A 13,486-nucleotide genomic window follows, 5' to 3' on the forward strand; every position below is an offset into this window, starting at 1 on the left:
GAACATTCGAGATGTTTATGCTCCCATCAGTGCTATTTCAGATGCAGAAAAAAAGTTTTTTCCCAAACTCATGGACTTTTGTCATTAAAACAGAGAAGAATGTTGTGGTGTTGTATCATGCGCTTCAAGCATACAACTAGCCTGCTCTCAGCTTGAAAAACTACCCTGGAGAGTATCCAAAAAGAGCAGCAGAACCAACACACAGAAACAGCCACCAGGGACATGGCTTGTTTTTGCAAGTTCATGGGAATTTGCGTTCTGAAACCCAATCTTTCCTAGTTGCCTGAGATTGCCTCATCATAAGGGAATTGGCAACCTTTCCAACGAAAGGCTGACTTTGTCTTTGTGCGGCGCAAAGAAGCCCTAAGGACAACTGTACCGCTTTGCTTCCAGTAGAGAAAGGTCACCCTTTTGCAGCGGCAGCAAAGTCTCTGCTTTAGTGAGAAGAAAATGGGTTCAAGACTTCTTGCAGCCCCAGGAGAGAGACTGTCCTCTAAAGACTGCTACAGATCTCCTGGCGTGACAAGAGGAGAAAAGAAACCCTCCCTCAGTTCACCTTTCAGCTAGAGGCAGTCAATCATTTCGCCTGGAAGGTCTCCTGGAGGTCTCCAGTCCAGTTTCTGGCTAAAGCAGGGCTGATGCAGGTCAGGTCGCTCAGGGTAGCTTCCAGTCAAGGTCTGAAAGTCTCCCAGCACGGAAATCCCAGTCTCTCGGGGAGACCCGTTTCAGTGCTTAACCACGCTCAGCAGGAAAAATATTTGTTTCTTTATATCCAGTCGCGATTTGCCTTGCTGCAATCTGTGACTTGCTTCTCGCCCTTCGGCTGTGCGTTTCTGAGAAGAGTCAGGCTCTGGGACACGGGTCTGTCCCGTTATTCTGGTGACACCTCTCCTGTCCTTCACTTTTCCTCTCTCCCTGCTCCTAATTCGTGCTGCTGCAAGCACTGCTGCCTTTGCTCTCCCTCCGAGGACAGGCTACATTTATTTCACTGCTCACACAGTTACTCTCGCTCTGGGTTTCTTTTTCCTCTCCCCTTGCTGGTGAGATACTCTCTTATTACGGTAAGTGCTTTGTGAGAAGGGCCATGCCTCTGTAGTTACGTAAGTTATTAGTCTATGCAGGAGCTCCAGGCATAACAGACAGTGAAACAGCATGACATTTTAAGAAAGAGGGAAAACTGTAAAGGTAGCTACAGACCAGGACAAGTTAGCCATACAGCAGCTTTGAACGAGCATCATAATTATAGTAAAATTACTGCTTATAGTAAAATTACTGCTTACTTCAATCACCTATGAATCATCTTGCATACCTGAACATCCAGTGACAGCCCAAATTGTTTTATGAAAATAAAATATGCCACAAAGCACAACTTTGAACCCAGACGGAACATAACCATGACGTATTTGGCAACGAGTCACTACAAAGCCACTCGGGGACTTATAGCTGGAGAAAACTTAAACGTTGTTTTCAAGGCTAATGTTGACTTTGACAAAATAAATACTGAGCACTCAGAAGAAGATCACCAAGGTCATCACAAATGTTAAATGTGCCTATACGGTATCTTTGTGATGCTTCAAAGTTTAAACCTGAGCTGGAGAAACTGAGATACAGACACAAGAATCAGTTGCTGCAGAATAAATTAGCGGGCAAATTTAGCCTGGTGTCACAAGCATGTGCTCACACGTACTCCACGATAAATGTAAGGTAGTCCACCTCTACTTTATAGAGAGGAAAGTCATTTCTAATTAATCACACTGCATTTACTGCGGGCTACAAAACCGCACAGAGACAGCCGCCACAGGACAACCTCCACCCCACGTACGCTCGCACGGTACGTTGTAAATCTCATTTTGAGGTATGGGGTGGATAAGTGATTCACCAAACGAACTTTCAGCAACACTCGCTTCAAAATTTTGCAGGTGCTACTGAAAACGTTCACGTGCCTAAGTCAGGGCACCTGCTTTGAAAAGTGGCGGTTCATTTATTTCAGAAATGACACCTTTCTACCACCAACCCTGTGACAACTACACGTTTGACTAAGTAATCGATCCAAATTCTTCCTACCGCTAGCCCTGAGGATCGTGACATACATACCTAAAGTTATAAAACAATTGCTCAAAATTTGGAATTTTGGGGGGAGAGAAAGAAGGGGGTTCACATTTCCAGTTCCTGCGGATTTATTTGCCCCATCTGATTTTCTTCATTAGATAAGGTCCAGGTTTCCAACCTGGAAGAATGTCAAACACCTGACCCTCTGAAGATAAAACTTAACACACGGTCTTTCATTTCCCATGGAAAGAAAAGATTTTAACAAAACATACAGCAAAGATACACATCTTTGAACAAGGAAACCATCTTTCAGAAGTATAACCCTACCTGAGTTGTGCTTTAAGTTCAGTAAACCTGGGTCGTCTGCTAGGGTCGTAGGCCCAGCACTTGGTCATAAGGCTGTAGAGGGTGGGAGGGCAGTTTGGAGGCATTGGTAGGCGCTCACCGTTCTCAATTCGACCGATCACATCATTGTTCTTCACCCCTTGGAAGGGCTTTACCCCGTGCATGAGGATCTCCCACATACACACGCCTGAGAAACATAACACATTGTCCCAGCGTGAGCAAACTAGGAAAGCGGTATTGAAACACCCCGCCGAAGGGAAACAAAAAACCCCAAGCAAGCGCAGCCTGCCTTTTAAGCGAAGAAAAGAAGTTGTAATACAGACCGCAGCTGAAATAAAAGGACAAAAGAAAACACACCTCCTTTCAGAGTAGTCACGGTCAGCAGTACTCCGTATTAGAAATTCACCCGTTCCCAAAGCGCCTCGCTTGACTTGCACAGCCAAATAACGCAACTTCTTCATCCGAAACGTACAGCTAGTGAATCAGTTCTCACTTACCGGCTGGCGGCGGAAAGGAATGACGCGCAGCCCGAGCGCACGCACGGTATCGGCCACCACCGCTCCCGAGGAAGCATGACCCGCTGCTGGCTCACAGCAGCCAGGCTTCACCTTGAGCTACGCTTTACCTACCGTAAGCCAGAACGCTTGCTCATATTCAAATCTACGTTTTCATGAAGTAGCATGAGCTGTATTTGCTTTCCCCTTTGACTAGTTTCAACTGGCTTGTTTTGACTTGCAGAAGGTATTTTTGCTTTGAGGGTGTTTTACTGCTGGCATCGAGCCGCATTTTTGGTGCTGACACTATGTAATAAAACAGTTTCTGTTGAAACCGTGTCAAAAGCACAAAGAGAAAAATGGTCTGTCGATTTAAGGTCAGTCTGAATGCTCCGCAGACTTAGTTTTTCTAACTCCAACTGTAGGCATGTTTTCTTTGAAGTATTTTACACCTTGTAAAAATCATGCATGTTTCACTCGAAAACATTCAGACTTTATTTTTCAAAGAGGCTGAATCCTTATTTGTTTGTCCGGCTCTTTATTTCCTCTTACTTCAAGCCCCATCACCTTAGTTCCTTCATACAGCCTGTCTTTGTGTTGTCCGTCCAGACACGGAGTCTGTGAAGCTCTAGTTGGAGCACAGGGCATCAGATTCACATCAAAACTTATTCAAAAAAATATTCAGAAAGAACCAAGGTTTCAGGGCATTCCCATTCCCTTTTTTTTTTTTTTTTTTTTTTTTTTTGCTCAGCCTCTGGTCTATTTTCTATGCTAGCAGGAGCTATGAAAGACAAATTAGGTGCGACTGTGAGACTTTAACATTAAAAATCTAGAAACAGGCCAAAATACAGGCTGATCTATGCATTAAGCAGGGAAGCCGGCAGACCACAGGGCAGGAAAATGTGAGAATATAAAGCAGAAGCAGCAAATAACAGCGGTATGTCAAAAAACCACAGAAACAAAACCAACCACCAGTAAAGAAATCATCTCCGTTATGACTAGGACCTAATTCCCTTGCACTTTCATTTCCGTCCACTTCTTAGTACACATGAAAAGGCACATGAAATTTTAGACTTACTGAGTAGGGCAAAAAAGGAAGGAAAAAAAAAAAAGAGATGGAAAACGTCCAGGAAGAAACTGGATGTTCAGAACGCACAATAAAAAATGCAGCCAATTACCTGGAAATTATTCATCTTCCATTAATTACAATGAAACCCAACTTCTCCAACAGGACACTTAAAAACCCAAACAATCGGTATTCCCTTACCAAACATCCACACATCGCTAGCGGAGGTAAACCGTCGGAAGTTGATTGACTCCGGAGCCATCCATTTGATAGGTAACTTTCCCTTGGAAGCTGCAGGGAAGGTAGGAGAAGACAGGCCATTATTTCTGCTACGGAGCTCAAACACAGATTTTTGGTGCCGTGAGGCAGGCAAAACCTCTCTCCAGTGCAGCACTGCAACCATCGCGTTTTGCACAAGAGACTTCTGCACGGCCGGACCAGCTCCGCCGGCAGCTCCCCTTGACGGCGCCGAGAAGAGCGGCGCGTCGCTCAAATACACGGACCGACTGAGCAGGGGCTCGTTCCGGTTCCAAGTTAATTCTCCTGATTTCAAGATACAGCTCTCGCAGGTTAAGAACATCCCGATACCAAATCGGACACTGTCGCACAAAATCTCACAGTGTTATTGTGAGACCCAAGGGACATAAGGAAACCTTCTGGGGAGCAGGGGTCCACATAAGGCATGCTTCCAAATACAGGAGGCAAATTTGGAAATATAGTGAAGATTAAACGTATGAAAACATGCTTTCATAACATGCACCCGATGTAAAATGTCATTGTTTGGTACCCTACAATGCCATCTCTGTTCTCCCGCTCTGCTTCCCACCTATCAGGCACTGCAGGGCATCTCCCAGCTGCTGGAGCCAGTTAACTTCGGTTTTCCACACAAAATGGAAAAAAGTAGGTTTCAAAGATTTTCTTCTACTGAATCTCCCCAGCCCATTGCTATCTGGAGTATGCAGCACATGATGACAGGGCAAACTCAGTACAAAGACCTGCAGGCGACCCTGAACTCACTGAAGGCTAGTTAGATTTTGCCATGAACATGAACATTTTCTCAAACGAGCCTCACAGGTGAATAATCTAAAAATTGCGAAGCAAGCAGTATAAACTTCTCTTAAAAAGACACAGTTTTACCGACGAATGAATTTCCTCCGTTCTGCCATCGAAAACGCACCCTGTGATTCTCCTTTGTGCAATGTACATGAAGGAATTTACCACTATCTATTAATTACTGGATAGTTGGCCTTTTTATACAACTACTACAGCTAGGCCAAGAAAATCTGGCTAATGCCTTTTGACAACAAACTTGGTACTGTGAAAAGCAAGCGTGTTAACTTACCTTTATAGTAAGTACTGTCTTCCATATATCGCGACAACCCAAAATCTCCTAATTTCACACAGTCAGTGGCAGACACCAGCACGTTTCTAGCAGCAATATCCCTGCCAAATAGAGGAGACACTATTTCCAGTCATTTAAAAAAAAAAAACTGACAGCGGTAAAATAGCAGCATCAAGAAAGGAATATTTATGAAATCCCAAAAGCATCAGGCTCCTGGGAAAGGGCCAAATTATTTTCTAATCACGGTTTAACTCTGCATGTAGAGAATAAGAAGACTACATAATATTTTTCCACTGATAATGAAAAGCTTGCAGAAATACTGTAGTATATTTGATCCTTATAACTATCATCCAAAAATGTAACTGTCAACGTCAACATCGGAGAAAAAAGTTTTATTTTTCACCTATTTAAAAATCACAGGGTAACAAATTTAGGCACTTAGTCCTAGGGATAGTCCTACAGGGATACGTATGGACACACAGGACTTGAAACACACTTTAAGTATTTAAACACACATAAAATGCTTGTGTCTGGGCTGGGTACAGGTTAACTGCGTGCAGTAAAAGAGGCTAAAACCTCTCTCTTCTCCCTTGAAAGCTGATGTTCAAACTCAAGGGAATAACAACTAAAACACACACCAAAAGGGAACTTTAGGTAGTTTGTTGTATAAATATTTCGTTTTCCTCGTTCTTTACTTAAGAAGCCAGCTGCCCTTCGTTTTGCTTTTTTTTTTGTATTTGGCAAATCACAGCCGACCTGCAGCTTGGAAAAAACCTTGCAACTGCAAGGCCACAGCTCAGCTGACTAAAGCCAGGCAACATCCCGAAGGCAGTCTAGCAGCGGGCCAGCAGGGGTCACTCTTGGGAAGGGAGTCATTTTGGTTGCAGAGTCTCCAAAAACAGTGAGAGTCTAATACGGAGCCCGACATAAAGCAGATAGGTGGACTTTAGGCGCGCCGAAGTATCGCTGCTACACGCTCATCAGGAGAGGGCAAGGAAAGGAGAAGAGCAGGCAAGCTTCAAAGCATGCACCTAGGCACTGTAAATGTTTGTCTTCACTCCAGCAAGCGCACCTACTGCCAACCATCCAGGACGCTGCTTCCACCCTAAAATATTAAGTAGTTAACATATAAAAATACATATATACGCATAGACATGTATACATAAAACCTTACCTATGTACAAATCTCTTGCTCTCTAAGTAGGCAAGCGCTGTACTAAGCTGGTAAGCGTAGAGTATCAGAGAGGCCAGATCCAAGCTGTATTTTCTTACTTGCAAAAACGATCTCAGCTTTTTGCAAAAGAAGAAGAAAGGGAAGAAGTCACGATAAAATATTTGAACAAAGCATACCTTCAATTGTAAAGTTTGCCCAGGTACCAATTGACATGCCCTCCCTTTAGAGTGGATGAGAAAAGAAAATCAGTTCTCACGTAGAAACACGACGCTGGGTTAAAACCAGACAGATTTTTGTGTGTGTGAAAACTGCCAGCCAAACCAAGACGAAACTTTTGCATTGCTCTCGGGCTCTTTTTGAAGACAAAATACACACGCTGCTGCCGGTCCAGAGTCAAGCACTCCTGGTCTTTTCATGCAGTCTTGCCTTGAAAACTGCTCATTTTTGGCCCACGTAACTTCAGGAAGTAGCAGTATAAGGCCAATATGAATACTGGTTAGATCAGTATTGTTTTGGCAGCATTAATTTTAATCTACATTTACTTTTGCTAAAATACCCAGATTTAGCTCAAGAGTAGCTAGTATCAACGCAGAATTTGTATAAACTAGACTTCTGGTATAAGGCAACTAAGACCTAATGGATTCTCCTTTCAAAACTAATACAAGGCTTTGAAAACAATCAGGGGGCTGGAAAAGACATCTGTAAATTCCTGCGAGGAGATGACCTCTCCAGTATAGCTTTTCTGCCCCTTTTTCTTTCTTTTCTTTTTTAAAACTTGGACAACAGTATTGCAGTTTGATAAATACAATGAATGTCCTATCATGCGATACGAAACATTACTTCTTCTCAAATTTTCAGAGGCACGTGGCTAAAAGAAAAATAGTCAATTATAAAAGCTGAGATCCAGGTACGTTTAAGTCATTCATCCAAAAGATATAATAATGAGGAAAATCATCTTTTCTAGGATCCCTGCTGCAGAGACAGAGAAAGAAACATAGTAACTTCAGCGTTTCCAGGGGAGAAGAAGCATCGCTCAGGAAGCTACTTTCCCAAAGGTGAAAAACTGTAGTTTTAACTACCGTCAGCAAAACGTTAGGAGCTCTCTTTGCCCATGAACAGCAAACCTGCTCACGGTTTCTCCGACTGCTACACACAAAACAAGCTGCTACAGCCATCTTTTAGGAATAAAAGACATACTATATAATTTCACCTGAAGAAGGCGTGTTTGCAAATGCTGTTTAAAACCTGTCTCAGAACCATCATTTTACTTGCCAAGGGTCCCAATCTCACTTTGGGACAGCAACTGAAGTCCTCTGAAAATCATGACTAAATCACTCTGGCGCGAGCTGCTGCAGTTCCCTTAACGGAGGGGTTAGGCCAAATTCTGCCGCCCCCGAATCCACAATCCCGCGCACACTAACGGTACCACATTTGAGGAGTCCACCTCCAAGGGAACCTGCGGACCCCTTTGCGTTAGAATTGAGATAAACGCTTTTTCAGTCTCTTACGCGAGCTGGAGTTAAAAGGGTGGGGACCAAGGAGGGATGAGAATTTGCCGTACCTCTCCAAGCGTACAGAGCTCCATGATTATCCAGACTGGGTTTTCTGTAATAACTCCAATGAGCTTCACGATGTGAGGATGATCAAACTGACGCATTGTTACTGAAAGGGGGGAAAAAAATTAAAATCAAAGTAGCACGTTACATAAAACCTAACTGCTAATGCGATGCCTATCCATTTTTTTTTTTTCTTTTTGCAATGAAACAACTTAGTCGAGAAGCTTGTAGTCTGTAACTGCGCCACCAGTAGCCAGGAGACACAGTAACAGTTCTGCGGGACTTCAGACAAGTGCTTGCAAGCCGTGACGTCTGCTCGTTTGAGATTCTGCGTCCTGCCTGCAGGCAGCCCGAGATCCCGCTTGCTCGAGCGGCTCTGTCTGCCCTCCACCCGCTGTCAAAGGTGCAAGTCGGGCTCTTCTGCCTTGCCGGAGCACGATATGAGTTGACGTCCTGACCTATCAACCCGGTTTCTGACGTATTCACTTGCGCTCTTCCTCTTGGAAGAGGAGGAGGGAATAAAAAGCAAGTATCATTCAGTATCTGAAAAAAATCGCGTGTCAGCTTACGGCATAAACACAGCATCTCATTTAATGATTATGCTCACATCTGATTTTATTTTCTACAGGCTTAATTAACTTTTCAGGCTCAGCAGTGCACTCGCAATATATTTGATGCAGGAAGATGGACAAACGTTTATTAATGCTGTGGGGAGGTGTATTCGGTAGGTTAAGCAAAATATCAGTCTTCTGATTAAGTTTTTATCTCCTGACATACGCATGACAAATATCCTTAATTTAATCTCAAGGTGGTATCTCTTTTACATTTACAGTTTACAACGTCAACAGAAATACACTGCATTTCCCCAGCTGAAGAGTCTGCTCCCGTTCAACAACATTGGACAAGAACAAACCCCTCATCTTTTGGTTTTTAATTAATCACAAATTAATCTAGCAAAAGCAGCGGGTGTTTTGGGATTTCCTAGTCTGACGAGCTCAGAATTATACTTCGGTACAGTGGCACGCAGCAACCATATAGTCGACACATTTCGTAACACCACAAACCCCAAGAGAAATCCCTTCGACAGTTTTATTTGTAAGACCTAATCTCGTAACAGTTCAATAATGCATTATCCTGCGAGAAAACTTATGTGGGCCCACATAAGCATATACCCTTTAAAATATTAGTGTATTAGGAATAATACAAAAAAGCTCTTTCTGGCATCCTGCAAAAAGATGCAGTACTGTACCAGAACCTCTGGACCCAATTTCATTATTAAAATCTTTGTAAATAAAGTATGTATTCCAAGAGAAACACCAGCCATTTAGTTTTAGCGTTCTCTTACGCTAACCAAACTCAAAGCAATTTTGAATGTGTTTTGTAACATGAAAACACCGCTTCACTGGTGTAAAAATGAAGCAGGAACACGGTTTTAATTGCCTAAGGAATCTTTAAGGAAAAGAAATTAACTCATTTTACCTGTCAAGCTCACAAATTCAGAAAGGTAAGGTTATTATATTGCTGCGCTCTCCAGCATCTAGAGGCAGGAGGAAGATTAAGCTTCTGGAAAGAAGGAACTATTGGAGAAAGGAGCAGTTTCCCATATCCAGTGGGAGATCAAGAATAACCTCCCCAAACCTGGCCGTTGATACTGCAGCACATACAACTGCGTCGATGGCAACACACTGCTACACAAAACAGGACAGGAAGGCAGGGAGAGGCGTTGCTCTAAGAAACATTTCCTTTCATGTGTTTCTTCTTGTACGGATCAATACTAAATCCTTTTAGCATGGAAAACAGCACTACGCACAAGCAACTAAAACCCCCAAACTATCAAAACTTGGGGTTTTTTTTGGAGAGCGGTATAAGAAACCAAGAGGCTCTCAGGGAGCTTTCCCTCTGAACACAAACAAAAGACAGGTAACGGGAGGGCAATTAGGCTACAAAAAGGAAGAAGAAAAAATGGCAAGCTGATTAAACCCAAATGAAAAAGTTACCTGTCTGCTACGCTGGCATTTCCTGATCTGTCAAGCTCCAAGTACAATAAGGAGCCCTTGTAAATGAGCAATTATTGTCTAGATTGTTAAGAAACAGCGGCGTATCTCTGACTGCTAAGCTACTGCCATGAGCAATGGCATTTCCTTCTCCAACAACTAGGAACGTAATTAAGGAAAACGATAATAAATTAAAAAAACCCTAACATTTAAAAAAGAAAAGGCATTAGCTACGAACACAGATTTTCTTTATAGATAGTTGGAAAAAAAGCCTTGAACAAAGGAACAGGAGCATCCTGTTACCCGGGCCCGAACCAACGCCCTGAGCGGTGTAATGCAACAGCTCTACAAGGTTTCCAGCTATACAGGAGCAGAGGATAACAGGCAAAAATTACGGTCCGTGTCTCATACGTTACTTTGCTTACAAATGCTAAAGAAATCAGCAACCGTAACGTCCTTTAGCAGTTTTGCCCTAGCGGCCATCTCTCCGAGATTTCTGACCACCCGCAGAGCTCATAAGGGGCTCAGAAATCCGGAAAGCCTTTCTCCGTGTACGAAGAGCCCTGTTTGGGGAACTGTACTACTTGTGGGCAATGATTTAGGAAATTCATACGGTGAGAATTTTAAATCCTGAATCTTCAAAACAGACCTCTTTTAGGCCTAACGTTTTAGCCAACGTTGTTAACCGAGATGACAACCCGACTTTATGAAGGGGGCGCAAAACACTCCAACAAGTGCTACGTGTCCTTTAATTCATTAGAGAAAGAGAAGGAAATAGAGAATCTGATCTCTAACAGGCCAAAACTGGTTAGGAAGCCTTAAAGGAGTTGGACATCACTGCTTAATTGTGAAAAAAATCAAATAATCTATGTATAACCATATACATGGGCAATGCCAGGATATAAAGCAGTCTGCCTGGCACATATTGCAGGAGAGGACAAAGTTCATGCTATACGTATATGCATATAAGCTCATGCTATATATGCACATATAAAATTTCCTAAATATACATTTTATATAAGAACATAAATAGTTACGTATTTCTATAATTTCTTGTTTTCATATATCTCAAACTGCTTTTACATATTAAATTAGTATCTGTAGTTTGCAGCACAGGTGGCTGCAAAGTCTTTGCAAGGACCACTCACAGAAGCTGGCCCCAAAGAAACATTTTAATACTCACAGGCTTCTTGCAAGAACTTTTCCCTAACGCTGTCTGAGGTGCAGTTTTTACATGTTTTGATTGCAACAGCCATAGCTGGATTTTCCTGAAAGACAAAAATTTAGAAATAACTGAAACACAGCCCATCACAAACTCACTCCTTTAAAACTCCAGCAAAACTGCTTAAAAGAAAATGACTAAAAACTAAAATGTCTTTAGTTGAGAAATCAGCCGTGAAAGCAGCAATATGCTAAAACTTAACAAAATATTATAATCAAGACAGTGTTCAACATCTGCAGCTAATGACCCTAAGAAAAATTGAATTTACTTTAAGTACCGTCATTCATATACAATTATGGAAAAGTGATGTTTAAGTGAACAGTACCATCAATTTTCTAGTGTGACTGAAGATGGTAAACCGCAACAATATTTAGCAAAAGCAGAGGAAACAAGTAGACTTCTGCCTGAAAAACGTGCTTGCCTGATGCAAGTAAGCAGCTTGGAAAGCCAAATAAGGGCTTTTTTGAGGCTTTTGCCATGCAGAGACTGGCTATGACTTCGACTGACTCAAATTCCTCGTGCTAAGTAGATGGCTAGCAGGATCCACAGTAATTAAACTTTTCAACTGAATTTAAACTATAAAAGAATGTAAAGCAAGGGCTTTACCTATTACATGCAATGTTAGTTATATCAAGGGCTTAAAACTGAGTTTAACAGAGCGCAGGTGTTCACAATGGGAAGCAGACTGCAGCATCCGATTTCTTTTCTTAAAACTGAGTTTAACAGAGCGCAGGTGTTCACAATGGGAAGCAGACTGCAGCATCCGATTTCTTTTCTTAAAACTTGAGTTTAACAGAGCGCAGGTGTTCACAATGGGAAGCAGACTGCAGCATCCGATTTCTTTTCTTCCGAATGCAGAAAAACGAGAAGCGTTGACAGAGCCCAAAGGAGGCCTCCTGGCTCGGATGCCATCTCTAACCTTCTCTTTCTACAGGACGTTTTACAAACGCTCTTCTCACAAGTCACGGACCGCGCCAAGAAGTTGCAAGCGTTTCTCTTCGGGAAAGCAGCCCGAGGTGCTCGTCCTTCCTTAGCACCCGAGACAGCCCTCCCTCCAACTCACTTGGTGAACGCTAGTTTTTAAGCAGGTGGGTTTAAACCTAGAGGAGGCGAAGGGCACCGTGCGTGGCCAAGGGGACAGCTCACGTCCTGCTGGTGCCGCAGGGCTCTCGGTGCGACCGCTCGGCAGAGGCCCTCCAAAAGCTGCCACATCCAACGCGTGGCTTCCTCCAGCCCAGCCGAAGTAGCACGGCGCTAAAAACACGCCGCTCCTCTGAGCTCCTAACGGCTCCGAGGCAGGCGAACTGTTCTCATATCCACCAAGGTACAGGCCTAAGCAACGACTAATACGACTGCTTTAAAATTGGAAAGGCTAAGGACTGCGCGTTGTTTAACGGGAAGATTATAAATCATCTTTCACCCCAAAGGCTACTCGGAGGGTAACTGGGCAGACTCGGGCCCTCTCCTATTCCTTTAAGGCCAGGGAGAACTCAGGATTCACCAATATGTTCATCCGGGCCCTATTTTGTATCTCTTTTTACAGACAGACATTATCAGAATGATTCTGAATGTAATATTACGTTTCAGAGGCTTAAGTGCCTATTTTCTAGGTCTTTCACAGCATTTCCCTCCGAGCTGATTTTGCAAGTAAATATTGATTGCAAAATTTCTCTCATAGACAAAGATGCCCACAGTCTGACTGAGAAGCTTTTGGTAAATCAAGATGATTTCATTCCCTTCTGAAATCAGGCTAACTAAGGTTGGAAGAGACCTCTGGGGGTCAAACAGACCAAGCCCTCTCCTGAGGATTTTTGGAACATCTTATAACCAACAGCAGCACCAAAAGGAACAGTTCTAGTGTCTGCCAGCAGCAAAGACTCCAAACATTTTGCACAGTAGATTTAGGAAGCAGCCTTGTATCAAGATTTTGCTCATTTTTTGTATTTTTTTTTGGATACGGAGGCAACAGAATGAGAATATGGAGGCCGGGCATGACACCCAACTGGTAACAGTTTGTCTAGTGAGCAGCAAACACTATTGAAAATGGCATTTCTGGATCAATTTCACAGCAGTTCAGCCTTTAAAAGACAGTCGGATCTGGATGGTTGAGCAATACTATTGGTCCTATATGTTCCAGCATATATGGTCCTATACATGTTCCAGTCAGCATCCCACAAGCCCAGGCTGATGGTGATTACCAGGTATTTCAGGAGTATTTAGTAGCAAGTGGCATTCAGCACAATA

At 43.0% G+C, this 13,486-nt stretch overlaps 1 protein-coding gene across 25 annotated transcripts in view; it reads right to left on the reverse strand.

The window, feature by feature from the left end:
* The window catches only part of PTK2 (protein tyrosine kinase 2), a 212,586-nt gene that overhangs the window by 27,015 nt on the left and 172,085 nt on the right, over nucleotides 1–13,486 (reverse strand). For all 25 annotated transcript variants that reach the window (XR_011139351.1, XM_068933423.1, XM_068933418.1 and 22 more), the window contains 6 exons: nucleotides 11,204–11,288; nucleotides 8,032–8,132; nucleotides 6,471–6,586; nucleotides 5,297–5,397; nucleotides 4,156–4,245; nucleotides 2,377–2,581 (listed from right to left, as the gene is read on the reverse strand). Coding sequence is in view for 24 of the 25 variants with exons in the window: in XM_068933423.1 (XP_068789524.1) it covers nucleotides 2,377–2,581; nucleotides 4,156–4,245; nucleotides 5,297–5,397; nucleotides 6,471–6,586; nucleotides 8,032–8,132; nucleotides 11,204–11,288 (698 nt within the window). In the remaining variant the exon portion in view is untranslated. The remainder of the gene's footprint in view (nucleotides 1–2,376; nucleotides 2,582–4,155; nucleotides 4,246–5,296; nucleotides 5,398–6,470; nucleotides 6,587–8,031; nucleotides 8,133–11,203; nucleotides 11,289–13,486) is intronic.

This window comes from Struthio camelus, chromosome 2 (assembly GCF_040807025.1).
Source record: "Struthio camelus isolate bStrCam1 chromosome 2, bStrCam1.hap1, whole genome shotgun sequence".
Classification (NCBI taxonomy): Eukaryota; Metazoa; Chordata; class Aves; order Struthioniformes; family Struthionidae; genus Struthio; species Struthio camelus.